The sequence below is a fragment of the Paramisgurnus dabryanus genome, chromosome 9 (assembly GCF_030506205.2).
Source record: "Paramisgurnus dabryanus chromosome 9, PD_genome_1.1, whole genome shotgun sequence".
Taxonomy (NCBI): domain Eukaryota; kingdom Metazoa; phylum Chordata; class Actinopteri; order Cypriniformes; family Cobitidae; genus Paramisgurnus; species Paramisgurnus dabryanus.
In genome coordinates, this window is record NC_133345.1 from 33,476,740 (window position 1) to 33,502,681 (window position 25,942).

Here is a 25,942-nt window from a genome sequence, read left to right on the forward strand (position 1 = left end):
CCTTATTGGTGTACTCATTGTGTTTACAGCACTAAAAGTTCTCTTCTCTTATTATTTATTTTGTGTGGTATCTTTTAAGTGCTTTATTTAAAAATTCCCATGCACTTATACTGCCTGTGTACAGATGGCAAATTAAACTTCAAACTTTAATATAAAACTATAGTACAATAAATCATACAATATCAGCATACGATAAAGGTCGCTCTGGCTTAAAGGATTAATCCACTTTCATAAAAAATCCTGATAATTTACCCACCCCTATGTCATCCAAGATCTTTATGTTTTTCTTTGTTCCTTTTAAAGGACAAACTTCCAAGATTTTTCTCCATATAGTGGACTTTAGTGGACCTCGGTTGCAGTTTCAACACAGCTTCAAAGGGCTCTAAACGATCCCAACCAAGGAATAAGGGTCTTATCTAGCCAAACCATCGGCCCCCAAAAAAGTATTTTTAAGCCATGACATCTCTTATTGCACTAGCCATGTGATGCGCCAGCGCGACTTTACATATTACGTATTGTGTGTCACACGTTACATATGTGAAACGTACACTTGCAAACAGGCCCGGGGTGGGTAATCGGGAGAACCGGGAGAATTCCCGGTGGGCCGCTTCACTTTTGGGCCGGTCGAGAGTTTTTTTTTTTTTTTTCATTTGTCACGTTAGTGAGTCTATCTTCTCTTAAATGACACTTCACACGTTTCGCATTGACACTGCAGCGCGCAGCCTCTGCATGGGTTGTACCATGTGAGGGAGTTTTCCCCTCCCCTCCCATTGAGTTGGTTCGGTCCATAGCACGTCCAAGAAAACTTTTCTCCGGTAGGCTGGGCCGGCCCTACCATAACAATACGCGTCTGAGAGGAGGAGGGCGTAAAACACAGGTTGAAGAAAAAAATCCATTGGAGGAGGATGCTGCCAAATGTGCCAAACCTACAGATTTATTTTCAAGAGGACAAACAAATGTGACAACAGGTAACATAAAGAGAAATAAGCCTAGTAATGATTAGCATTAGCAACGTACTTATTTGGCTAATACCGTTGTCAAACTATTTACAAGCCAAAAAATTTTTTTGTTAAAATATTACCCTTTTGTGTATACATGGCGATTCATAGACTTTAAAAATATTATGCAAGCAGCTTCTGAGCAGTCCCCCGCTGAAAATGAGGAGGCCATGAATAAACAACATGAATTAAAGTTATTTAACCCTCAGGTTGTGTTCACAACCCTATAACACCTTTTGTTTTCCCAGTAAAAAATGACCAGCCTAAAAAAGCTTATAAATCACTTGTTATGCCATTTACCCAATATTGTATTCAATATTTTTATCAAATTGTTTTCTTTTTTAATAAGGACTTTAAAATTTCTATTTGCATTAATCATCGGCCTCATAGCATTAGCAATGCTAATAATTTATCAACCTTTCCTTATGGAATACACTCTGGGTTATTTATATATTTTATATATTAGACAGAACACACTGCTGGGTTAAAATTGACCCAGTGCTGGGTTGTTTTAACCCAATTGTTGGGTTATTATAATCCATGGTTGCATAACAACAACCCAACATTGGGTGATTTTTAACCCAGCAGCGTGTTCTGTCCAATATTTACCCATTATGGGTCAAAAGTAACCCAGCCTTTTTTAGAGTGTAGAGGAATATTTTTGTTAACTTCTTATCTTAAGTGAAATATTATTTAACTTTTACCTTATTTGTTGAACCATGATATTAATAAAAACTATAGTAAGAGCTGAACTGTTGCTTTATTTATCCAATTTAAAAAAAGTGCTAATTTGGAATAACACTATGGAAAAAGTGGGCCGGTCTTGGGCCTGAAACTCCCGGGCTGAAAAGTGGCCCCACTCCGGCCCTGCTTGCAAACCATTTTAAAACAACAACGTGAATAAGTATCATTCACATGCAACAACGTCTGAACTCTCCCCTTTCTCCACACTTGTAAACACTGGAGCGCTACTTTCACATACGCCATGTGTGACCGTTCAACATGATTACGTAATATGTAAGGTCATGCTGGCGCATCACACGGCTAGTGCAGGATGAGAAAAGTACTTTTATTTTATTTTTGTGAAAATGACAATCGTTTCGCTAGATAAGAACTGAACCTCGGTCGGGATCGTTTAAAGCCCTTTGAAGTTGCACTGAAAATGTAGACTGTTGAGGTCCACGAAAGTCCACTATATGGAAAAAAATCCTGGAATAATTTCCTTAAAAAACTTCATTTCTTCTCAATTGAACAAAGAAAGACATAAACATCTTGAGTGACATGGGGGTGAGTAAATTATCAGGGTTTTTCATAAAAGTTGAGTAATCCTTTAAAGAGTGACATCATTACGAAACATATAAAGAAACACAGAATTGAAAGAAAGTGTTGAAGCATAACCACATAAAAATTTATCAGCTTTGAGAAATATAATGTGGCCCTTATGAGAAGTGTATTTCTTGTCTATTGTTGTACCTGCTGGCTCAGAAACAATGACCTGGACTTTCTGTATTGGTCCATGGTTATCGGTGAAGAAACATGTAGGCATCTCAATGGAGATGGTTTTAGCGGTTGTGACGACAGCACCTGCACTGTTCAGAGCGGCTCGTGGCCTCCTCGTAGGCTTGGGCGGGGCTAAATAAATGAGAATCACAACCTTACAATGAAAGTCACTTCAGGAACGTAGTGAATCTGATCTAAACGTTTTACTTCAGTGCTTAAGAGAGATGAATTTCACTCACCTTTCACACCTGTGGTGATCTGAACTTCTGAACTTGGTCCTAAACCGGCACCATTCACTGCTGCTATCTGCAACAATTACAAATAAACAATAACATTTGTGAATACACAAAGGCCAAACAATTGGGATTTGATTACATTTATATTTATGGATTTGGTATTCAAGCTATACATTTCATCAGTATGAGCAGACCACGTTATGGTTTATTTATTTTTTATAAAAACTAATCATTTTATTAGAATTGAATACCCGTATGCTGTAATTGAATCCACCCTTCAGTCCTTCTATAACAGCCGTCATGGTGTTATTGGGGTTGCTGACCAACTGCAGGCTGTCGATACTGAAAACTAGCCGTCCGTCGCGGTAGATGGCGGCGTGGTACGCGCTAATGTTTCCATTGGGCTCATCGGGAGGAGAGAACGTCAAGTAAACGCGCGTCACTTCCTCTGGATTCACGGTAAAGGTCACATTTTTAGGGGGATCTTTGGGCTCTGAAAAAAGTCAATACGAGATTACAGCCATATCTAAATTTGAAGTGAGCATTTTTTTTGGCAATGTACTTGAAATGCATGAACACATATCAGAAACAATAACCATGCACACTTTTACTCACCGACCTCCAGGGTTCTGATGAGGACAGGTTTAGATACTTTGCCATTGCTGCGAGCGTCAGAAAGGTTCCCCGTGAATGCGGTAACAGTGACGGAGTACAGCGTAAATGCAGTCAGGTTTTCGACAACAACCGTCCGGATCTCCTCTGAATATCGCACTGAGGTAACATTATATCCTGAACCGTCCAGCTGCAAGATGCCAAAGAGAAATACGTAAGCCAGAAAAAGAAACAAACAATCCAGTTCATGTCTACTTGTCAGTGAACGTACAGCATTGATGTCAATGAGATATGATGTAGGCCCTGAGATGACTGATGGTTCATCCCACTCCACCTTTAAGCCGGTGGCAGAAGGAATCACTGAGATGGCACCAGGAGGAGCATCAGGGTCTAAGACAAAAAGAGAGAAAACTAAAGTGAACCATTTTCTGTAAATGAATGTGTAGCCTATATATGCATAGATGTAAACACATACTTCCTGCGAGGGTCCGCGTGTGGATCCAGTCTGAAGGTTGTCCTGGTCCGGCCCTGGTGAAAGCCACCACTCGGATGCGATATTTTCTGTATTTAAGCAGAGATGAGAGCGTGACTCCGTTGGTTTCTCCATCAACCCACTCCACATCTTCACTCTCCACACAGGACTCCACGTCTCCCTTTATCTCACAGTTTCTAGCCAATCTCTGAATCTCCACATTGTAACCCTGTAACAGACCAGGAACACGAGCTGGACGCTGCCAGATCAAAGAGACGCTATCTGAGGAGACGGCAGTAATGGTCAGTGACTGCGAGGGGCCAGGAACTGCAAAAGAAAACAAGAACCCATCAGTTATTTTATTATTTATTAATTTCCCAGGGAACACATAATGGCGATTTCATAATTTTTTTTTTCCATAGTTAGGTGCAAATTTCTAAATTGTCACATCAGTAGCAGAGAAATGTTACATTAAAGGTGACATAGAATGATTGAACGGGGTATTTATCCTTGTTCTGTGATGTGACATGTAGACTAATTTTTTTTGTTTGGGTCTGTAATGCCTTATTAAAAACCTCTCTCAGATAGCTCTATTAGGGTGGGGGATTTTAAACAAGTGGTTTTGCACCTATTTGGCTCCCCCTACTGGCTTAACTTGCAATCTCATTACTGATTGGCTGACTTTGCTGCCACTCAAAAATTGTAGCCAATTATTTTAAAGTGGAGGGGCAGTGAGATGCCTGTGATGTCATAAGAATCAGATTTTCAGATTGGGCCGTTTTCTGGCTGACATTTCTAAAAGAGGAATTTCTATGAGACTGAGATGTTTAGCACTTTTTGTATGTTCGTGAATGTGGGTAGACTACCATTATTCAACAAAGACAAGGTAAAAATGGTTTTTCATTCTCTGTCCCTTTTAAAGCAACACTATGTAGTTTCCATGTAAAAATGACTTACAGCTCCCCCATGTGGTTGAAAAGCGCAACAGTGCCTGGTATCAGACACTCTTCTGCAGGCAGGGGTAGGTGCGGGGCTGTGTTTCCTACCCTCCACCGCCACTTTCAGAGTGTGCTTGTAGCAGCTAGGAGGCTGCTCAGGTTGCAGCAACAGTACAATTTGTCCAGTTAAAAGTTGTTCTATCACTGAAATAATTTTAGAGACATTATTTAAAGGTAAAAAAACTACATAGTGTTGCTTTAACACTTCTCATTTTCTTTGAATGGGTGATGTCATGCATTGCTGAACTGAATTGTGGAGCCGTCACATCACTGGCGTTGCTCGTGGAAGAAATTGAAAATGACTCAACTTTTCAATCACCAACACTGGCATCAGCCAATCAGATCGCCTTAAGCAAATAACCTAGTTCAGAGCCAGCCAATTAGGTTTATGCAAGACCGGAGAACAGAGGTGCATGTGTTGCGTCCACTGTGATTGGCTGTTGTCATTATAATGATCGTATCAGACACCGTTAACACTGACGTCCCATCAGGGACGGACTGGGGCTAAAAAACAGCCCTGGACTTTTTCCCAAATAGGCCCATCATCCGGCCATTCGCCCCTAGCCTTGCGCAGCAGACACAAGGATGTCCTGATACTATGCCACAATACTGTCAGACTATTAGACAATGATATTTAATATTTTGTCCATGTCATATTAAACTTTGATGTATAATAAGGCTGTGAAATAATGAAAATAGCTAGGCCTATTAATTTTGTCTGTACAGCTTTCACAAACAACCACCAGGTCTTTGCCAATTCCACAATACTAAACACAAATATGAAAGACAAGGAAAAACTGCACTCTGATGGAAGACAGACAGAAAGTGCAAGCAAGGATTTTTTTGGTTAAACTAATATTTGGTCAATTATTTAGCCCCCTTTCTTAATAGCACGTTTAGAGTGGTTGCAATGCATGCCTGATATTTACCTGTTTAATTCAATACCTTAGTCTTCGTTGTAGCAGAAAATGTGAGCTCACTACAACCTCTCATATACAATAAAGTCAATGAAAGAAATGAAAACCAATGCAATACGATGAATGTCCACCCACAGACTGTTTTTAAACGGGGTTGGATAAATATTTTTTGCTTTGATGTGTGTGATTTTGGTTAGATGACAGTTTGTAGGTTACAGTTTGACAAGAGTTTACAGTTTGACAAAAGCAAAATGTTTTGTTTTATTGCGACTGTATACAAATATAAGCAAACACTTTGCTGTTTGAATTATGTCCCATATGAACAAAATAACGGAGTATGTATTGTTTTTATGTTTCAACTGTTCAATCGCGCCCGCGCCTCTCTCTCACACACACACACACACACACATGCGCGCGCGTGCGCACACACTCACATCACGTCTTTCTCTAACACTAGTTGCGCATTACGTTAATTTTCACGCGAGTTTTATTTATTTTTATATCGTGTATATTATATTATAATGTCACGTGTCCTGCTACTACTGGCACTTAGCTCTTGCTGATGTGAAGTTAACTCGGTCTGTCCCTCATCATGACCAGGCTGTGGATGCTCAGGCTCGCAAACATAGACGCTCGCGAATTCCGGGAATCCGTGGACCAATCACGGCTAGTAGGCCGACTCTTCTTCCTTGTTTTTTACACGTAGCAGCATATAAGTGATCATATTAGTGCCTCTGCTGTTGGCTGTTCATATTGCGTTATTAGACTTTTTTTTGCCATCGGCCGGGCGACGGCCCTCCGTTGAACGGCCGTTCTGGACTTTTCCAGAACGCACAGATTGCCAATCCGTCCCTGCGTCCCATGTAAATGTACCACAACGCTCATACTGTAAATGTGCATACAAAGCTTAAATAAATATTAAATAGTATAAAATAAAATAAATATATTATTTACACAAAAAACAAGAAATTATGTTTTGGATAAAGAAAAGTAAACCTGGTTCTAGTTTTCACACAGCAGTAATCAGGATGATTTTGGTGATCTCAATGGTCTTAAAGAAATGCCCAGGTAATTACGCATTATGCATTATTTATAAATATTTTATTTGAAACTATTAAAAATACTGTATATTTATTTTATTTTATACTATTAAAAAATATTTCCCTTCTCCATTTGTTGAGTATTATTGCTTCTGGTTTGTGCATTTTAATTCACAGAATTTCTGCAAATGTTGTCTCCCAAAAACGTCTGGAATTGCACATATACTGAAATTGATTGAATGCATTTTGAATAAAAGCATCTGCCAAATAATGCATAAATGTAAAGTCAATGTTAAAGAAATACCCAGGTCATAACCCAAAAATTAACCATCAAGATGTTTTGCATTATGATTTTAAAATCAATTAGCTAAATCCAAAATCCCCATTACTGCTGAATGAAAACTAAATCCAGGTTTTCTTTTCTTTATCCAAATCATAATATCTTGTTTTTTTTGTGTAAAATAACACCTGAATATTTCCTGATAGATTTTGAAAATTTTTACTTTTTGCCCCCTTTAAAAAAAACACTGCATGTAGGGACAACACACAAAATTATGAGGAGCAAGGATAAATGATATTAAAGGGATAGTTTACCTAAAATGAATCAGACTGATCAGAGGCCCCATTGACTTCCATGGTATTCTTTTTTTCTACTATAGAAGTCAATAGGGCCTCTGATTGATTTGCTTACAAACATTCCTCTGAATATCCTCCTTTGTGTTAAGCAGAACCAAGAAATTTATACAGGTTTGTAACAACATGAGAGTGAGTAAATAATGACAGCATTTTTTATTTTTGGGTGAACTATCCCTTCAATGGGTTTAAATTCCTAGAGCATACATACTGTGCAATCTCGTAAGTCACAGCACCAGCCCTTTAGGATCAATGTATTTATATACAGTATGAATGTCACTCTCAGGACACCGTACCTGACTCTGGTGGAGTGTGCGCTGTACAGTTCGCCTCCTCTCCAGTTCCGGCTGAATTAACCGCCGCCACACTGATAATATAAAACGTATCGGGTAACAGACCAGCGAATGTGTGGACCAATGTGTTTGAGAGCAAGAAAGGATGAGCTTTCTCCTCTTGATCTTCAGATCGGATGATGTAGTGCAGAATCTCTCCGTTTGGATAAATGGGAGGTTTCCATTCCATATACACTGAATCCCAATCTAATCCAGAGCAGGTCAGATTCCCAACTGCGTCTGAAACTATAACCATCAGAATACATGTTTGATTTGTGACATGAAGACTCAGGGTTCTAGTTTGAACATAGCTTGGTCCACCAAGTTCAGGTGCTTTCAGGCTTCGCTTTGTTAACAGATGACACCTAAAACGAATACTCTGAAGAGTAAATCACTCCTCATCTGCTCATGTGTTTGTGTGGTGTGCATGTGTATTACCTGACTCATTGGTGGTGAATATTACAGGTAAACTGTACTGCTCTCCGTTTCCCGCTCTGGTGTATGTGGACACGCTGATCTCGTATGAATTATGAGGTCTGAAGCCGTTCACTTCTGCTTGTGTGGACGCATCTGACGTGTTCTTCAGGAAACATGGGGCGTATGAGTTTACCATAAACTCTAAAAAAAGCTCACACACACACACATGTATCACACACTTACAGAGGTGTACCTGGTATCTGAAGGTGTTTGTTTTCAGTTCCAGTATTCTGAAGCTGTAATGTTGGACGACACCGTTGGGTTCCAGACTGGGTTCCCAATGAAGCCACACCGAATCAGATGTGTGGTTATAAATACTGAGATTGCGTGGTGGGGACATTGGGCCTGAATGCACAAACGGACACATTAGATATTAATGACGTCCTGTATAAATTGTGTAATAAAAAAAAAATCTAAATTAGTTTTATAATTTTGGAATGCCACTCAGAGATTTTTTATGCTAAAATATAAAATGGTTAACAACATATGAGATTTGCATCATCAAAAGCTGTCACTGGGGCAGTAGCCTTTAAAAAAGGTACTAATATGTATTTTTGAACTGCCAATATGTACCTTTGAAGTACTAATATACACTCTTTGGGTACAAAGGTGTACCTTTTTGAAAGGGTACTGTCCTTGTGACAACTTTAAGTGGGCATAAAAATCAAAATATTGAGAAAATCACCTTTAATATGATATGAAAATTGGCATAAAAATATATATCATTTTATGTATATCCCATATAATGTTAGGCTATTGCTACAGAAATACCCTTGGGACTTGGTTTTGTGGTCCAGGGTCACATACAAGAAAAATATAAAGTCGACACACCAAAGCTTCAAAAGTATCAAAAATGTATGCAATTTATTTATGGGAACGTCTTTATTAAATACATTTTTGATACTTTTGGAGCTTTGGTGTGTCAAATTTACATGTATTTTTCTTATATAATTTTTTGTAGTCGAGCATGCACTTTAGGTCGATGTTTTTGCTTTTGTTTTACTTTCGACAAGCTTGAAACAACACACATTAAACTTCACATATCTTAATATTAAATGATTAAGTGTTTAATTGTCATTACATTTACATTTATTCATTTAGAAGATGTTTTTTTCCAAAATGATGTGCAAGTGAGAAAGCATTGTAGATTTTGTCAAAGGGGCCAACAATAAGGGTGCGTCCGAAACCGCCTACTTTCCTACTACTATATAGTAGCCGAAAAACAGAAGCCGGAAAGTTCCCGGATGAACAACTACTTCCAGCAAGATATCGAAGTGTTCATTCGATAAATGAAGAAGACGACAGAGGGGCGTTGTTTTATTTAAAAATGCTCGAAAGCGGTTCGTGGCCCTATTCAAATGCAAATACGCATATTAAACAGTTTTCCCTTGTGTTTAAAATGTACTAGTTTAACCTCAATCCAATAAATGACCAACTTCTTGTTATTACGACAAATCAACAGGGTGGATGTAGTACATCCAAATTCATTCATACTATCCATATCTATACTATATATAGTACCTACTGTTTTACTTCATCTAATTTAATACCTACTGTCACAGTATGCAATTTTGTACACAGCATAATTGTAGTCTACAAAGCTACGTTTAAGAAGTAATAGAGTTGTAGGGTTATATCAATTTATAAAGACAATAAGCTGCAATAGGTTTTAAATGTAAAAAATATTTGTTTTTAAAATATGTGACCCTGTCTGTGATATCCAGGCTAAAGGCTTAAAATCTAATGATGAGCAGCATCAATGTTTGACATGATTTTACTCAATCATTATTAAAGATATGAAGGTTATACTTTCACAGGATGATTTTATGTAGAAAACAGGGATTTATAATATCAAACACATAATGTCAAACATTTATAGTAACATCAAATAGATCATTTCCCTGCTGTTTCTAACCTGCTTCATCAGTATGCAAGGGGATTATCACAGCGGGCCCGACACCCTGACGGGTTACCGCGGCAACCGAGAGATTGTACGGAGTAAATGGAGTGAGATCTGTCAGTGTAACATGTGTTTCAGGGGTGAAGCTTCTGTTTTCGGCCCCAGAGCCCTGTAACACGATGGCATAATTGACGATCTCTCCGTTGGCCTCGACTGGAGGGAACCACGTCGCATAAATGGAGGTACAAGACAGATTTCTGCTCACTCCTGGTAATGGAGAAGAGCCTGGAACTGTTACAAAAACACACAAAGCCAAAACATTTCAGTAAATGCATAGCAAGCACCATGAATAGAGGAAATGATGCATGCATTTACCATCTTCAGCAGTTCGCAGGTGTAGCATTGCGGTGTGATTTACGGCCGACCCGGCGCCGGTTGCTGGGGTCACTTTAATGATGTAGGGGAAATATTTCCTGAGCTTGGTGAACAGGTAGATATTTTCCGTGGTTGAGGTGGAGATAGTGGCGTTGACCGTGCGGTTGACGAAGGGATGGGTCGAGCCCGCCTCCTCCAAGTTCAGCAGGTAGAAAACTCTGCCGTTGGGCTCCAGAGGAGGGTCCCAACTGATCACGACCGCCGTGGAGCTGAAGACCTTCACTGTCAGGTTGTGGACCGGACCACTTGGTACTGTAGCGGAGAAAGGAGGAAAGAAATACAGTAAATATATTGGAAGAACGATCAACAGAAACAAATACACTCACCTAAAGGATTATTAGGAACACCATACTAATACTGTGTTTGACCCCCCTTTCGCCTTCAGAACTGCCTTAATGGATACTTTTTTTTCCCTTTTCACACCATTCTTTGTAAACCCAAGAAATGGTTGTGCGTGGAAATCCCAGGAACTGAGCAGATTGTGAAATACTCAGATCGGCCCGTCTTGCAACAACAACCATACTATGCTCAAAATTGCTTAAATCACCTTTCTTTCCCATTCTGACATTCAGTTTGGAGTTCAGGAGATTGTCTTGACCAGGACCACACCCCCTAAATGCATTGCAGCAACTGCCATGTGATTGGTTGATTAGATAATTGCATTAATGAGAAATTGAACAGGTGTTCCTAATAATCCTTTAGGTGGGTGTATATAGATGTCAATGTGTCATCAATAAATGCATCTCTGCTGTGACATAACATGTTTCACATAATATCAAGAAAACTTTGAAGAAATATCTACAAACATAAAAAATTATATTTTACTTCAAGAAAATGAGGCCAGTTTTGTAAAACAAATGATTTTTTTGCACGGTGTCATTATTTTTATGACAATAGACATTTTCAGTAACCTTTTGTAATGTGAAAAATTACACTAATTTTAATTGAAGAGAAATATAATCATTCTGCCTAAGCAGGATGGCTACAATATTAAAGTAATTGGAAGTAAATGGGCTTAAGTTTATACTTAAAACAAAATGTTACAATACATCCTGATCTAAAACATGTCTCATTTTCTTTGTGCAAAACATGATTTCTTGTTTTTGGGGTGAAAAGGTATTGACATTTCTTCATGAGATTCACTTGTTAGAATTTTTCATCATTATTAAAATTCATGTATGCCTTAATAAACAAAAAGGGACAATGCAACATTGAAAATGATCAATACTGTAATGCAGTAAAGAACATACAACTTGGAGATATGATTATTGATTGCTTTCAAACATCACACCTAAGTTCTTCACTATTCACTAAGTATCTCCGTCTTATTGGAGTTTAGCATAAATAAGTTATTTTCAAACCAGTTACTGATGTCCCTAATACAGTCAGTTAGCTTAGTAAACTGGTGGGTTTCGCTAGGATGTGAGGAGATGTAAAGCTGTGTATCATCTGCATAGCAATGAAAACTGATGTTATATTTCCTAAAAATGTCTCCTAGAGGTAACATTTATAATGAGAAAAGAACAGGCCCTAGAACCGATCCCTGTGGTATGCCATATTTAACCTGAGAGTGGTATGACTTTTCCTCATTTACATAAACAAAGTAATAGCAGTTGGTTATATATGATCTAAACCAGGCTAATGCCTGACAACTGATGCCAACATAGTTTTCTAGTCTTGTCAAAATACATATGCAATCACATAACACACAAACAGACATAGATAGCTCATAATACACATCGCACACATCTGTAGGTCTGTGAAAATGAATTAAATTAATAAACTCCAACACAATCTGCAAAATCCACATTCAAGGCATATTATCAAGGAAATAAAACAGGAAAGGAGAAAATGAAAGATGATGTGTGAGCAGGAAATAGTTTATGGATCCTGAGATTGATTTGTGAGCTGGTCAAGATGGGCACCTCTCCAAAAACTGCAAATCAATCATATGCAATCCCTCACAAAGAACCAAACAGCAGTATATTATTATAATTATTATTATTGCTTTAAATAAAACACGTCCAATATCTCAGACACCAGGGGAGAAAACCCTTCAGTTATCTCAGAAGGTCACCTCTGCACCGTTTTTACCAAAATCACACAAAAACTGAGCTAGAAATGTTTATACATACAGAAACTGCTGTATGTATAAAAAATTGCTGTAACTTTAAAAAAGTTTCTTCAAAATGAATGACACAGTTACAATATTCACAATGTTATATAATGTACCCTGAAAAAACAGCAAAGCACATTTTCTGTTTCTCAACAAATCCTGTGAGAGGACACGCAAGCTGGGATCGTCTGGAGACATGAGATCAGACATACTCTCGGTAAAGGCTCGACGGTCCCAGTTTGCAGTCTTTAGGAAGTTGTCTCCTTTCACAGGATGTGCCGAATCTCTGTTTCAGTGTGATTTTTTAAGAGCATAAACAAATGGAAAAGTGGTGCAGAGGTGTGATTCTCCACCGAGTGTATGAGTCCACTGACCCTCCTCTAATGTAGTAAAGTTGAGAGGGGTGCTGTACACTTCCCCATGCCCAGCAGAGGTGCTGGAACTCATCCATACACTGTACGTCTGTCCTGATATAAGATCAGACAGCACAAACTCATGCTTTGATCCCGGGACCCTCTAGAAAAAAACAGAGACAGAATCATGCAAGGCTGAATCAAACATTTTTCTTGTGAGAATAAAGTGTACCTACAGAATCTGCCTAGTTGTATCAATAATTCATGCAATAAACATATTAGGGCTAGAAGATATCACATTGATAAAAAATATTGCAGGTTGCATATTGCAATGGTTTGTAATAATAGAATTATGTAAATAAATAATGAAGTTATAAAGTCAATGCAGATAGCAAAGAGATTGGTGGGACATAAAAAGTGATGCTTTCTTTTCCCAAAAAGATTGTGAAACATGTATGTTCGTTAAATAGTTTTTAGTTTTTAAATGAGACCCTGGATCACAAAACCATCAAGGTTAATGTCATAAAGGTTATTGTTTTGAAATTGAGATTTATAAATCATCTGAAAGCTGAATAACTTGTTTACCTCTCTTGTGTGACACCCCCGAGTAACAAGTTACAATAGTCAGTTCTGAAGTCAAGAATAAAAGCGTGGTTAAGCTTCTCTGCATCTGATGCAGACAGCATATGGCGTATTTTGGAGATATTTCTAGGATGGAAGACTGTTGTGCGGCAGACGTTGGAGATATGATAATCGAAAGATAGATTGCTTTCAAACATCACACCTAAGTTCTTCACTGTGGAAAATGTCACAAGAGTGCAAACGTCAATGGACAAATTATAATCTGACATATTTTCTTTGGAGATATTCGGTTCAATGATAAGTATCTCTGTCTTATTGGAGTTAAGCATAAAGAAGTTATTTGCCATACAGTTACTGATGTCCCTAATACAGTCTGTTAGCTTAGTAAACTGGTGGGTTTCGCTAGAATGTGAGGAGATGTAAAAATGGGTATCATCTGCATAGCAGTGAAAACTAATATGTTTCCTAAAAATGTCTCCTAGAGATAACATATATAATGAGAAAAGAACAGGCCCTAGAACCGATCCCTGCGGTACACCATATTTAACCTGAGAGTGGTATGACATTTCCTCATTTACATTAAGTAATAGCAGTTGGTTAAATATGATGCCAACATAGTTTTCTAGTCTATGTGGTAATCTAGTGTTCAGTGTACTATTGGATAAAACGGTGGGTGCTTGCATAGCTTCAATATTTTTCCTAATAACCACAATTGTGGTTACAGCCTTGATTTCTTTTTTTTGCAAATTGAGAAAATTGCATTTAAAGTCCTTAGCAATACATATTACTAATGATAAATATATTTTTAATACAAAATATCCTCAAGAAACATGATCTTCCCAATGATATTTGGCATATAAGAAAAATCTATAATTTTAACCCATACAATGTATTGTTGGCTATGGCCACAAATATACCTGTTTAATTTACATTTTTGTATAATTTACAATGATAATACATTCTATTTACTGTAAAGGTGTATGCATGTTAACACTGTAACTTTAAAAACAACAATTTCATCAGTAATTGCACTTACTGTATTTGTAAAAAAAAACAAATTACCACCAACCAAAATGTAATGTTTTCATGACAGATTTATCTCAGTGAAAGTACAACAACTTCAGACAGATACTATAAACATCTTTAAAACAGAAAAGTACGATATTGTGGTTTTGTGGTTCACACATGTGTACAGTACAGTATGTGTGTATGCACCTGTATAAACGTTGAGTTATTGTCTGTGTAGTAGATGTTGTAAAACTGAATGATGCCATTGGGTTCAGTCGGGGGAGCCCAACTGAGACGCACTGTGGAGGTTGTGAGGAGCACGTATGACACGTTCTGAGGAGGATCTGATGGTGCTGCATTATAAGAAAAAAATGCAGTGAGAATCTACAGTAAGTCTTAGATGTTTCTCCAAATTACACAATTGTACAAATGCATTAAGAGTATGAATCTGTAAAATAATGTAGTCTGTAGCATGCCCAGGATGAGTTGTAGGCTCAACCTTGCATATAAACTCTCACCTGATTCAATGGTACGGAACGTGATGTAAATCAACAGTCCTCCATCTCCTAGTCGAGTCCAGCTGCTTACAGAGGCGTTATACCGACCTGGCCAATCAACACTGATCACTACTGATGTTTCTGTCACATTCTTCACAAACTCAGAGCTCAGATTCCTATAACACAGTTACAGTCCCCAGTACTGAGTTATGATCCGCTACAAACACAAACTTTAAATTGAAGACTTAATAATGAATAAAGGATACTTACCAAACTCTTACTATATAATACAAAATCTCAGAGTTGGCCTCTTCTGGAGGTTTCCAGGACAACTCCACCTCCGTATCTGACAATATCCTGGCGACTAGGAATTTTGGAGGTGAACTGGGTACTGTCATTTAGGAAAAACATCAACTATTGATTACAAGACCCTGAAAAAAGAAGTGACCAACATGCCACAGTGGACTTAATTATTTACAAACGTGAAATGGATTTAGGAGAGGGAATGTGAGTGAATGACCAGCATCCGGATCTGTCAAAGGAGAAAATCCAGGAAAACTCAAATAAAGATTATTTTAATAAAATGCATCCACAACCGGCCACAAAACTCCCAGAATGCAGTCTGAAAATGAGAAATAAGAAGTAAATCATCCTGCTAATCTGTAATAAGGAAAATTACCGCTTTTCCCAGACGCCCTTCAGCATAGGAGATGCTAGAGAGAAAAAAAATAATTATTTGCATATTACTCATTTCTTGAACAAATACACGCACTCACCGTCTTCCAGTGTGGTGATGTTCAGAATCTCACTGGTTTGGTTTCCCATGCCGACCCATGTGGCACCTTGCACGCTGACCCGGTAACGTGTATACTTCCTCAGGTTAGATAGGATGGCGAAGGGGACATTTGTGGTTTGGTTCAGAGAGTGTGTGGCGTTCCAGTAATCCACGTTGTAAAACAAGATTATACCGTTTGCAAGAAGCGGTGGAGACCATGAGACGTTCACCTCGCTGGATCCGATGCTCTCATAGATCAGATCGTAGGGTGGACTGCCAGGCACTGCCACAGACAGATCAAACTACGCATGAGGACTTGAATACGTCTTTCCTGATGAGTTTTTACTGTAATCTGTAATTCCGCTATTATCCACTAGATGGCACTCTTACCCAATTTATAAAAAACTGAAGCAAAAAGAATTTAATTAATCAAAAACTCTGTGTATGTTTTGATCATCGCTCTAAATTTTGATCTCTATCAAAATTCCTTTACAAAAATGCAATTATTTCAGCTTTTTACTTAAAATTTTGTATATTTGAAGAAACCCACCCATATTTATGAGGTTGTGAAAATAGAACAAATGAAGATATGTTGAAACGTTTTACTCCTGTATTTTTACTCCAGCCCACAAGGTAATGGGTTCGAACCCAGGGGACACACATACTGATAAAAAGTGTATACCTTGTAATGCACTGTAAATCGCTTTGAATGAAAGCATCTGCCAAATGCAAAAATGTTAATGTTAACAGCAGCAACATTTTTTTGGTGATCGAACCCATATCACTCATACCCCTACGCTACAGCTCCAAGCTGAAATGGGAGTGTCTGATTGGCTCTTTCAAACAAATAAAACCACACACGCTGACTCACCATCCTCTCCAGACAGCATCTGAAGCGTATCAGAGATCTGATCCCCATGGCCGTGTTGTGTGTACGCACGAACCGTCACATTGTAGTGCGTGTAGGGCTTCAGATGACGCAACGTGATGCTCGGTGATGTGCTGTTGATCGTGTTGTCATACGTGCCGTTGCTGTACGAGACTTCATACTGCCGGATGATGCCATTGGGTACCTCCGGTGGGGACCAACTGAGAGTAACGGTGGAAGACGTGGTTTTCACCACAGCCAGATTCCGTGGGGGCGAATCGGGCTCTGAAACAGACGGAAAGATGTACTGAGATACTCTATAAGAATGTATTTGTAGTCTGTAAGAATGCAGTGATCAGTACCATCCTCTAGTGTAAGGATAAAGATGTAGTCTTCCTCACTCAGAGGACTTTCCCCCGCAGCAGTAGACGCCGCCACACGCAACTTATAACTGCTGTACTTCTCTAAACCTGCAGATGACATGGACAGTGTTTATCCAGTGGACTCATCTCAAAGTATTTGACATCACTTTTTTTGAATAAGAGCATCTGCGAAATGCATTAATTTATTTAAACAATAAATTATCACTTGTGCCACAGTCACACTTGACCTTTAGGGGTTTTGTGCACCAAAGCATTTAAACGCAGCTGAAAACGCAAGGCAGATGCCAACTGTGGGCGCTTGCCAGCTTTTTTTCAGCTGAGCGCTTTGGTTGCTACGATACTTGCTTTGCTTGTCAGTTGTTGAACGATGTGCCGGTTGGTTGTTGTGATTTTTTCCCCTCCTCCACTGTGATTGGATGGCCGAGTGAGAAGTGACATTGACAAGCTGAATGGTTCACCCAAAGGGGACATTTTCAACTCTCGGCGCTCAGTGCAGACAAAACCCCCATTTGAAACATCTGAAAATATGCCAGCCGCCAGCGTAAATACATTACGGTACATTCACACAGGGCGTAAGCGTTAACGCTTAACGGAAGGCTTGTCTGAAGTGTGGCTTACAGCCAATCACAGTGGCCGCAGCACATGCTCCGGTCTTCCATAAACGTAATTGGTTGGCTCTGGCTAGGTTATTTGCATAAGGCAATCTGATTGTGGCACTGACGCGGCGCCGACGGATCCACAGTTCAGTTCGGCAACGCATGACGTCACCCATTAAAAGTGAATGGGAAGCGTTAATGCTTACACCCTTGTGAAAGCACCGTTAGTGTGCACGCCCTTTACCATGCAAAATTTCCCCTGTGTACAAAATGTGGACAAGCAACCAGGTTTGAAATCATGAGCTAAAGTGTTGTTATTTTAAATGCCGTCTGTCATGCTTTATTGTTACTTTTGGTTTTACTGTAAAAAAAATGAGAATTTACAGATTCACTATTCATTCACAGGTTCACCAAACTTTAACTCTTCAGAAATGCCAAATTTCTTCACATGCATATGAATGGAAGTCAAGTCTAGTGTGACCGCGACATAAACCAGTCCTTCCAGATAAACGCAGAGTTTTTTTGTGATTGTTGCGGGCAAAAATCCTTGATCTTGTGGCACGTTTTCTTTAAAAAAATGTGATGGAATATTCAGGATATTTATGTAATTTTATGCAATGAAATTGTGGGAACTTTCAAAAACTGTGGGAACTTGCAAAAACGTTTTCAATGCTGTTCACGTCACATAATCACATCACTTCATAACGTTCCTATGGCAACAGGGCACATGGCTGCGCTTGTGTGAAGTAAATGCAAAATTTTTCAACTTTCTGCTAAGATATATATGATTTTTGTGTTGAATCATGCGATCGCATAATCGCATTTTTCTGGAGGGACTGATAAACATGAATATAAATATTATTAGATAAGCAAACATCAAACCAAGTAGCATTTATTTTAAACAATATTTTGTTAGCAAATTTAAAGCAATTCAATTATACGCTTGAATAAATGCCGGGTTATTTCATCTCATGGTTGGGTCAGAATATGGACAAACGCAAGCATTGGGTTAAAGACAGTCGGCATGAAACAGAAGTAGGGATTGTCTTATCCGAGTGAAACGGCTTCTGAAATGAAAAAGGTAGGGCGGGACTTGAATTCGTCCATCAAGAACTGATTGGATTGTTTGAAGTTGCTTTTTGCTAATCACTGCAATCTTTTCCCGGACTCCGTCCATCTGCCGTACCATAATATGAACGAGATTGTTTAAAGGTGGGGGGGTAAGCATTTTTGATTAAAGATTATGAGGGCACATAAATAAATAAAAAAGAATTCATACCAGGTGTGCTTGTGTATTACCTGTAAGCACTATGCTGGTAGTGTTTGTCATTTCCTGTAACTTCTGGTTGGTAAGGAGATTGTGTGCATACACGGTGTAATAAGTTATCTTGCCGTTAGGATTGAGAGGCGGTTCCCAGCTGACACGGATGGAGGTGGAGCTTATGTTCTGATAGGACACAAACTGAACCGAGCTGGGCACTGTGGGAAAACATTGAGGGTACTTTATATAGTGAGGGTATACAGCTGACATCACTCACGGTCAGAGGTGTCAAGTAACGAAGTACAAATACTTCGTTACCTTACTTAAGTAGCTATTTTGGGTATCTATACTTTACTGGAGTAATTATTTTTCAGACGACTTTTTACTTCTACTCCTTACATTTTCATGCAATTATCAGTACTTTCTACTCCTTACATTTTAAAAATCGCTCGTTACTTCTATTATTTCGGCTTGTTTGCTTTTTTCATTCTGGCTTGTCATCGTTAAAAAAACCTATCTTGATAAATTGCATCATCCAGATAAATGCGATTGTGGTTGGATAAGAAGTATAAACATACACCATTCCGACACCCTATTGGTTTGTACGCAATCCCCGCCCCCCGGCTGACTGCAGATGATCAAAAGTTTGTTCGATGCTGCTGCACAGAGAAACATAAAAGAACTGCGAGAGCGATTAGAAAGCATGCGGAGCAGTTTGCTCTCGCGATGCTTTGATATCATCCGCCATCCGTTTTTACAGTAACAGAACGCGGCATTCTGTCTTCAAATGGAAAAGTATGAAATAAAACTCGCGCATCACTTTCAGGTCAGTTCACATTCACAAGCCTGTGTAAATATATAGCTGTCTGCTGACATCAACTCATCTGTGTGATTTAAATAGTGTATTAACAATACCAATTTATATAATATAACTTCAGTTGTTCAACTTAAATGACATTGTGCTGCGTTGCGTTTTGAAGCATGGCAAAGATATCTATGCTAAAGACATCTGTTGTTTTGTATATGCTTATAACTACCCTAAATTTTATTTGCATTAACAAAACCTACTTATCTGAATGCTTGAGTGTTAAATCAATCAAACACATAACCATACATACCAACTTTTGCTTTTGTTAATAGACATCAGCTGTTTCCTTAAACCTGACTTTTTGAATTTACTTACAAGAAAGACATTTAGTAATTCTCCTTAATTGCTTGGATTTATACTGACTAAAGTAAAGTATACTAAAGTCCATTAGCTACACAAGTACAGATACAGGAATATAGGCTATAATATATAATTGCATATTTGTATAATTGTAGTTTGTGTTGCTGTCAAAATAAAATTTTAAATGAAAACAATAAAAGCATATTTCTATTCTCACACATACTATAGTTGTGTGTGATTTTGTTGTTTTTTAACTAAAGAGGGCACCACTGTAAAAGTTTTGCCAGCAGCGGCCCTGCTCTGAAGTTTGACTTTTTGCACCATTACAATATTTATAGGCAACTAGTTATCATATTTTCCTCTCTATGGAACACATGTTAATGCTCAGTAGTACACATATGTGGTTCTTTAATGCAGTGGTTATCAAACCTTTTTTTTTCGCGCCTCCCTTGTGTACAGTGGATTCCTTCACGACCCCCCAAAGAAAATGTATGACATAAACATTCTAAAACTAACAATTTGAATTAAACAAAACATATTAAATTATACAATGTATTGCTTTTGTTTAGTAGCCTTATTTTTTGAGGTTTAATTACACAGAATTTATAATAAAGTAATGTATTTCATCAAATATTATAAAACTGAGGCCCCTGGCACCATCTCGCGGTCCCCAGTTTGAGAACCACTGCTTTAATGTATTTGTTCGCATTGTATTGAAATGCGTTCATTTTTAATGGGCATGTACCGTATGTGGTTGAAACAGATAGTCTAGTGCAGGGGTAGGCAACATGGAGTGCCGATGTCCTGCAGTGTTTAGCTCCAGGTCTAAACAAGCAGACCTGAACAAACTAATCAAGGTCTATAAAGTCACCTGAAACTACAGGTAGCCAAGGTTTTATAAGGGTTGGAGCTAAAATCTGCAGGACATCGGCACTCCAGGACTGATGTTGCCCACCCCTGGCCCTAGTGCATCCCAAATTGTTTAACATTAACATTTTTAATATAACACTAGAGTTATTATGGCCTTTAGAAACATGTTTTAGAGGAGATAGGGTAGTGCACAAAAGGCCCCTGTGGTGCGGCCTAGGCTTTTTTCCGTAATGAAATTTTTTCCTTACATTACTTTTACTTTTATACTTTAAGTAGTTTTGAAACCAGTACTTTTTCACTTTTACTTGAGTAAAAAGCTTGAGTTGATACTTCAACTTCTACAAAAGTCTTTTTTAACCCTAGTATCTATACTTCTACTTGAGTAATGAATATGAATACTTTTGACACCACTGCTCACGGTTAGTAAATACCAGATTTGATCTGTCTTTTACCCTGTTCAGTTGTTTTTACTGTAACTTGGGTGGAAGGTCCTTCTCCCATGATGTTGTTCGCCGTCACGCTAAATTTGTAGTCTGTGAAAGGACTCAGTCTTCTGACCACGTACAACATCTGATTGGATAAGAAGTCTACAGTCTCTTCAGTGGCTGGTAGGACTGTCAATCAAACACAGCACACGGACACAACCAATCAGTAGAAAGCACCACAATGGCTGTCTCAAACTATTTATCCATAATAATTTACAAAACCTTAATTTGTAATAACTTGTAATAAAGAAACTTGATCTGATGTGAAAGAACACATGAGGTAGATCATGAGGGAATGATGTACTAATAAATTAGTGGGTGGAGTCTGGAGAGGAGTCATTTACCCTCTATTCCAATGGTAGTGCCAACTCGTGTTGGAGAGTTTGTCTGTTGGGTGTAGTTTGTGGCCACTGCCCTGGTGGAGCGACGAGGATGGGAGGGGCTAAAGTTAACCAATGACGTCGGGTCAGTGCTTAAAGTGAATGGTGAAAGTTCAGTGGAAGGGTCTTTGGTCACGGCCTCTGTCTCCGCCTCAACAGATGCATGCACTGTGTTGTGGGTCATCGTGAGCCAAGGCGGAGGAGTTTGGGGTGTGCTTGGTGTCAGAGGAAGATCAGAGGTCATTTGTGTGATTGTTTGGTCATCACGGGTTAAACCGAAGCCTATAGTAGAAGTTTCGTTTGGAGTCAAAGTAAAGACAGTTCCCGTTGTGACCTCGGCAAGTGATCTTGTATTTCGACGCATCGGTTGAGTGATGTTCTAAGAGAAAACCAGTAAAACAAATCAAACACATATATCAAAGCTTGCTGAGTGTTCACGGACCATCGTGGTAGGAATGCCAGATTTGCGAAACAAAACCAACCCAATGGCCAACTAAATCTAGATGAATGAACCTAACCCAAACACCAACACTTTATTTTCATACATAAAATAATCTTACGTTTAATATTGTCAGCCTATGACAAAACCCTTCAACACGCAGGAAAAGCAATCTGCATCATCAGTTTTAAAGTAATCACAGCAGACTTGGCAACACTGGTTAACAAACCACCTTGGACTGTTCCAATATAGCGAACAACTTGCGTATAGCGGCCTATCAAAATATCCTTTAATGCGGTTTTTATGTATATATAAATATATATAATTGCAACTGTACAATTTTATTTAAACTGTCATTTACTTTATTATAATATTATATTGATTCATTTCAGTAAAAAATACAGTCATGCAGTATTTTCAATACGTTTCCTAACACCCATCAGTGTGCATGTAAGGGCAATCTGTACATGTACGTGTGTGTGTTTTACCTGTCCTCGCAGGGTGATATCCTGTACAAGTGTATTGTAATGCCACACTAGGATCCTATAGTGTGTGATGAGTCCATTCGGTTGACTTGGGGTTTTCCATGACAGACGTACAGATGTCGAGTCGACAGAATCCACTATCAGATTAGACACAGCACTGGGGGCTAATAGAAAACACACACGCAGTATACATGAAGACAACTACTGTGCATTTTACATCACCTGCTTGCATAAAAATATTTGTGATATCAAATCATGAGCTCGCAAAGTAATACACAACACTCTTACTCTATGAAAGCTAAACAAAATCTGAAAAATAATAAGGATGTATAGAAAATGTATATGGGGCTAGATTTTTAACTTGAGTATTTATGTCATTTTAAGTGAATGCATGAAGTGAGCTGATAACATCCCTACATTTTTTATATCACAGTTTTCACATGAAATGCTTTCGGGCCATCAACAAAAATCTCATTTTAAAATCTAATTATAGATGAAAGGACCTTAAGTAATGAACTAACATTAGTTCTGTCATGTATGTGTACAGTAATGCAGAATTCTGCTTTCAAATCATCTCCTCCAGCTACATCAAACCAACTAAAGGTAAAATTACACATGGCTTATATCATCCAGTCCAGATTAATATAAACCTCATTAACCTTCACTAATTTTGACCCAAACCCTTAAAGGCTAACGTTAGCATAATGATTTTTCATCCATTTCATGTCACAATTAAAGATCCTTTGGAGAGAGAAAGACATGTGGTGATGCCTGCTTTGTCACTCATAATAGTTAGTAAAATAAAGAAAGGTATTATTAAAATGTATCAATAAATGCTGAAATTAACATAAGCAAATAATACTAAATATTGTAGAAGTATTGTTCATGTTAACTAATGTATTAACCATAGACTGTATTAAACATGGAAGTAGTGTCCGTGACGTCACCCGTAAGCTTGTGAAGAGCATTTTTTAAGCCCAAAGTGGACGGAGCCGGCTGTCGCCATCTTGGCAGAGTGTCATTCCCGGATAACCAAAAATGGGCAAAGAGGCGAAAAGTGGGTGGAGCTGAGATGCCTGGTTGCTGAAACCACGCCCATCAAGCACAACGGTAGTAACAGCAGTGTCAATCTACCTGTCACTCAAGTGGGTGGATGGCTGAGTGGATGAATTTAAAAAAAAATCACCCCCCTCCAGAGTTGTCATGAAGAGTTGTCATGTCATAACTATACAGACCAACACCACCTTATTTTTTTTACTGCTGTAAATTTGGGCATTTTAACATGGGGGGGGAGTCTATGGGATTGACTAATTTTAAGAGTTTGACTGTAATGGCCAGTCGATGCAGTTTAAGTCATTGAATTCACAAGAAAAACTGGAACGTTGCCCTTTGGTATTAACAAATACAAGTGTTAGAGTTTTCCCTTAAATTTCTGAAGAGAAATAAAATAGACACAACTGGGACATCATTGACATGAAGTTAAGTGTTCAGACCTAAACCGTTACTGAGCAAAGCATATATTATACAATATGGTATTGAAAGAAACAGAAAATGTCAAGTTGATATCCTTTCCAGGTCATGATAACTTTGTTAATTGGTGAGCACGATTTAGATTTGCCATTGTTGAGATCTCTTCTGAAACTGACGTTTCAAAAAGAAACATTTCCAGAAACTTCAAAACTCAGAAGCACTAGACAAAAAAAAATTCCTTTGTTAAATCTTACTGCAGTCTATGAAAAACAAGTGAGAATTTTACCAATATAGAGCATCACAAAGGATTTTGATTTTGGCTTTAACATTGATATTTTATCTTTAGAAAGATACTGACGTTCAAGGCTAAATCGATCAGTACAATCAACCGCTAGCATAACAGAAATCCTTTCATGAAGCATCTCAGTATTTCCTGCTTTGTTTTGGACAAAAAGGCTCCTAATGTGTCACAATTTAACAAAGTAAGCATCAATGAAAGGGTCATGTGACCAGAACACAGACCTCCTGTCAAAACTGTAGGAACCATGAATTATGAATACTGCACTGTAAGAATAGCTGAAATTAAACAATTAAATATTAAAGTACACGAGTCCTGACCTGAACTCCACATTTCTGAAAAGAAGAGCGAGGTTAAAATATAAACAAATAACTATGATAAGCAACCTTATAGAGGACGAGTGACTCTTTCCACTGTTAAAATACTTTTTACTCAAACAGTATTTGATTCATTTTACCTTCTGCTAGTGTTGTAACGTTGATCACTGCTGGCGGTCCTGTGGCTCCTGCAGATTTGGCCATGAGATAGATGTAGTATAACGTGTAAGGAGTCAGTCCATTGTAAGTAAATGTCAGTTCGAATGTGTTGTTCTCACTTATTAACCCTAAAATACACACAATACATGCCATACGTTAGGACAGAAAAAATACGTACGTGAAGTTTTAGCTGAAAATACCCCACAGATCATTTATTATAACATGTTAAAGTCTCTAAAGATCTCTGCACTAAATAGCAGTGCCGGTGATTAGATACTGCAGATTAAGGGGCAGTATTATCCCCTTCTGACATCACAAGGGGAGCCAAATTTAAATGAGCTATTTTTTCACATGCTTGCAGAGAATGGTTTACCAAAGTTACTGGGTTGATCTTTTTCAGATTATAGCATTACTCTGTATTATCCTTATAGTTATACTGTAGTTATCATCCTTGGTATGAGCAGACCTTTACTCATCAGAGCTCTTAGTTTAGGTTAAGAATATTGTCTGAGGTTTGTGTGCTAGTTGAAATCATACAAACTGAGGAAGAAACAGGTAGGTTGGATAGTAGTGATGGGAGGAGAAAGCAGTGACCTGCTGGGCTTTGGAGCTGTATGACGTAACTGAAGCGTCCAGTGATGATCTTCGGAGGCTCCCAAGTTAGAGACAAAGATCTGGATGTGATGTTCTTCACCAAAATGTTTTGTGGAGGATCTTCAGGTGCTGTAACATGCACGCATTTTTATTTGTATTATTTATTCACACCTGTCAACATTTCTTTTATAGACACTTTTTGCAGGAGAAAAAGGCATGAGAGTCTGCAACTGAATATATTGTGGTTGATATTTTGTTCCCTGCTTTTCTCATTTTGGAGATTTTGGT

At 38.3% G+C, this 25,942-nt stretch overlaps 1 protein-coding gene across 1 annotated transcript in view; it reads right to left on the reverse strand.

The window, feature by feature from the left end:
• Positions 1-25,942, reverse strand: part of ptprq (protein tyrosine phosphatase receptor type Q) — a 59,003-nt gene that overhangs the window by 10,118 nt on the left and 22,943 nt on the right. Inside the window, exons 21-40 of the mRNA XM_065257882.2 lie at positions 25,655-25,783; positions 25,042-25,188; positions 22,820-22,980; positions 21,857-22,271; positions 21,480-21,641; positions 19,028-19,207; positions 17,112-17,219; positions 16,753-17,034; positions 15,883-16,164; positions 10,491-10,802; positions 10,131-10,406; positions 8,409-8,560; positions 8,177-8,318; positions 7,703-7,984; positions 3,822-4,145; positions 3,618-3,736; positions 3,350-3,536; positions 2,986-3,227; positions 2,738-2,804; positions 2,472-2,630 (exon numbers count right to left, since the gene is read on the reverse strand). Of these exons, the coding sequence (XP_065113954.1) occupies positions 2,472-2,630; positions 2,738-2,804; positions 2,986-3,227; positions 3,350-3,536; positions 3,618-3,736; positions 3,822-4,145; positions 7,703-7,984; positions 8,177-8,318; positions 8,409-8,560; positions 10,131-10,406; positions 10,491-10,802; positions 15,883-16,164; positions 16,753-17,034; positions 17,112-17,219; positions 19,028-19,207; positions 21,480-21,641; positions 21,857-22,271; positions 22,820-22,980; positions 25,042-25,188; positions 25,655-25,783 (4,128 nt within the window). The remainder of the gene's footprint in view (positions 1-2,471; positions 2,631-2,737; positions 2,805-2,985; positions 3,228-3,349; positions 3,537-3,617; positions 3,737-3,821; positions 4,146-7,702; positions 7,985-8,176; positions 8,319-8,408; positions 8,561-10,130; positions 10,407-10,490; positions 10,803-15,882; positions 16,165-16,752; positions 17,035-17,111; positions 17,220-19,027; positions 19,208-21,479; positions 21,642-21,856; positions 22,272-22,819; positions 22,981-25,041; positions 25,189-25,654; positions 25,784-25,942) is intronic.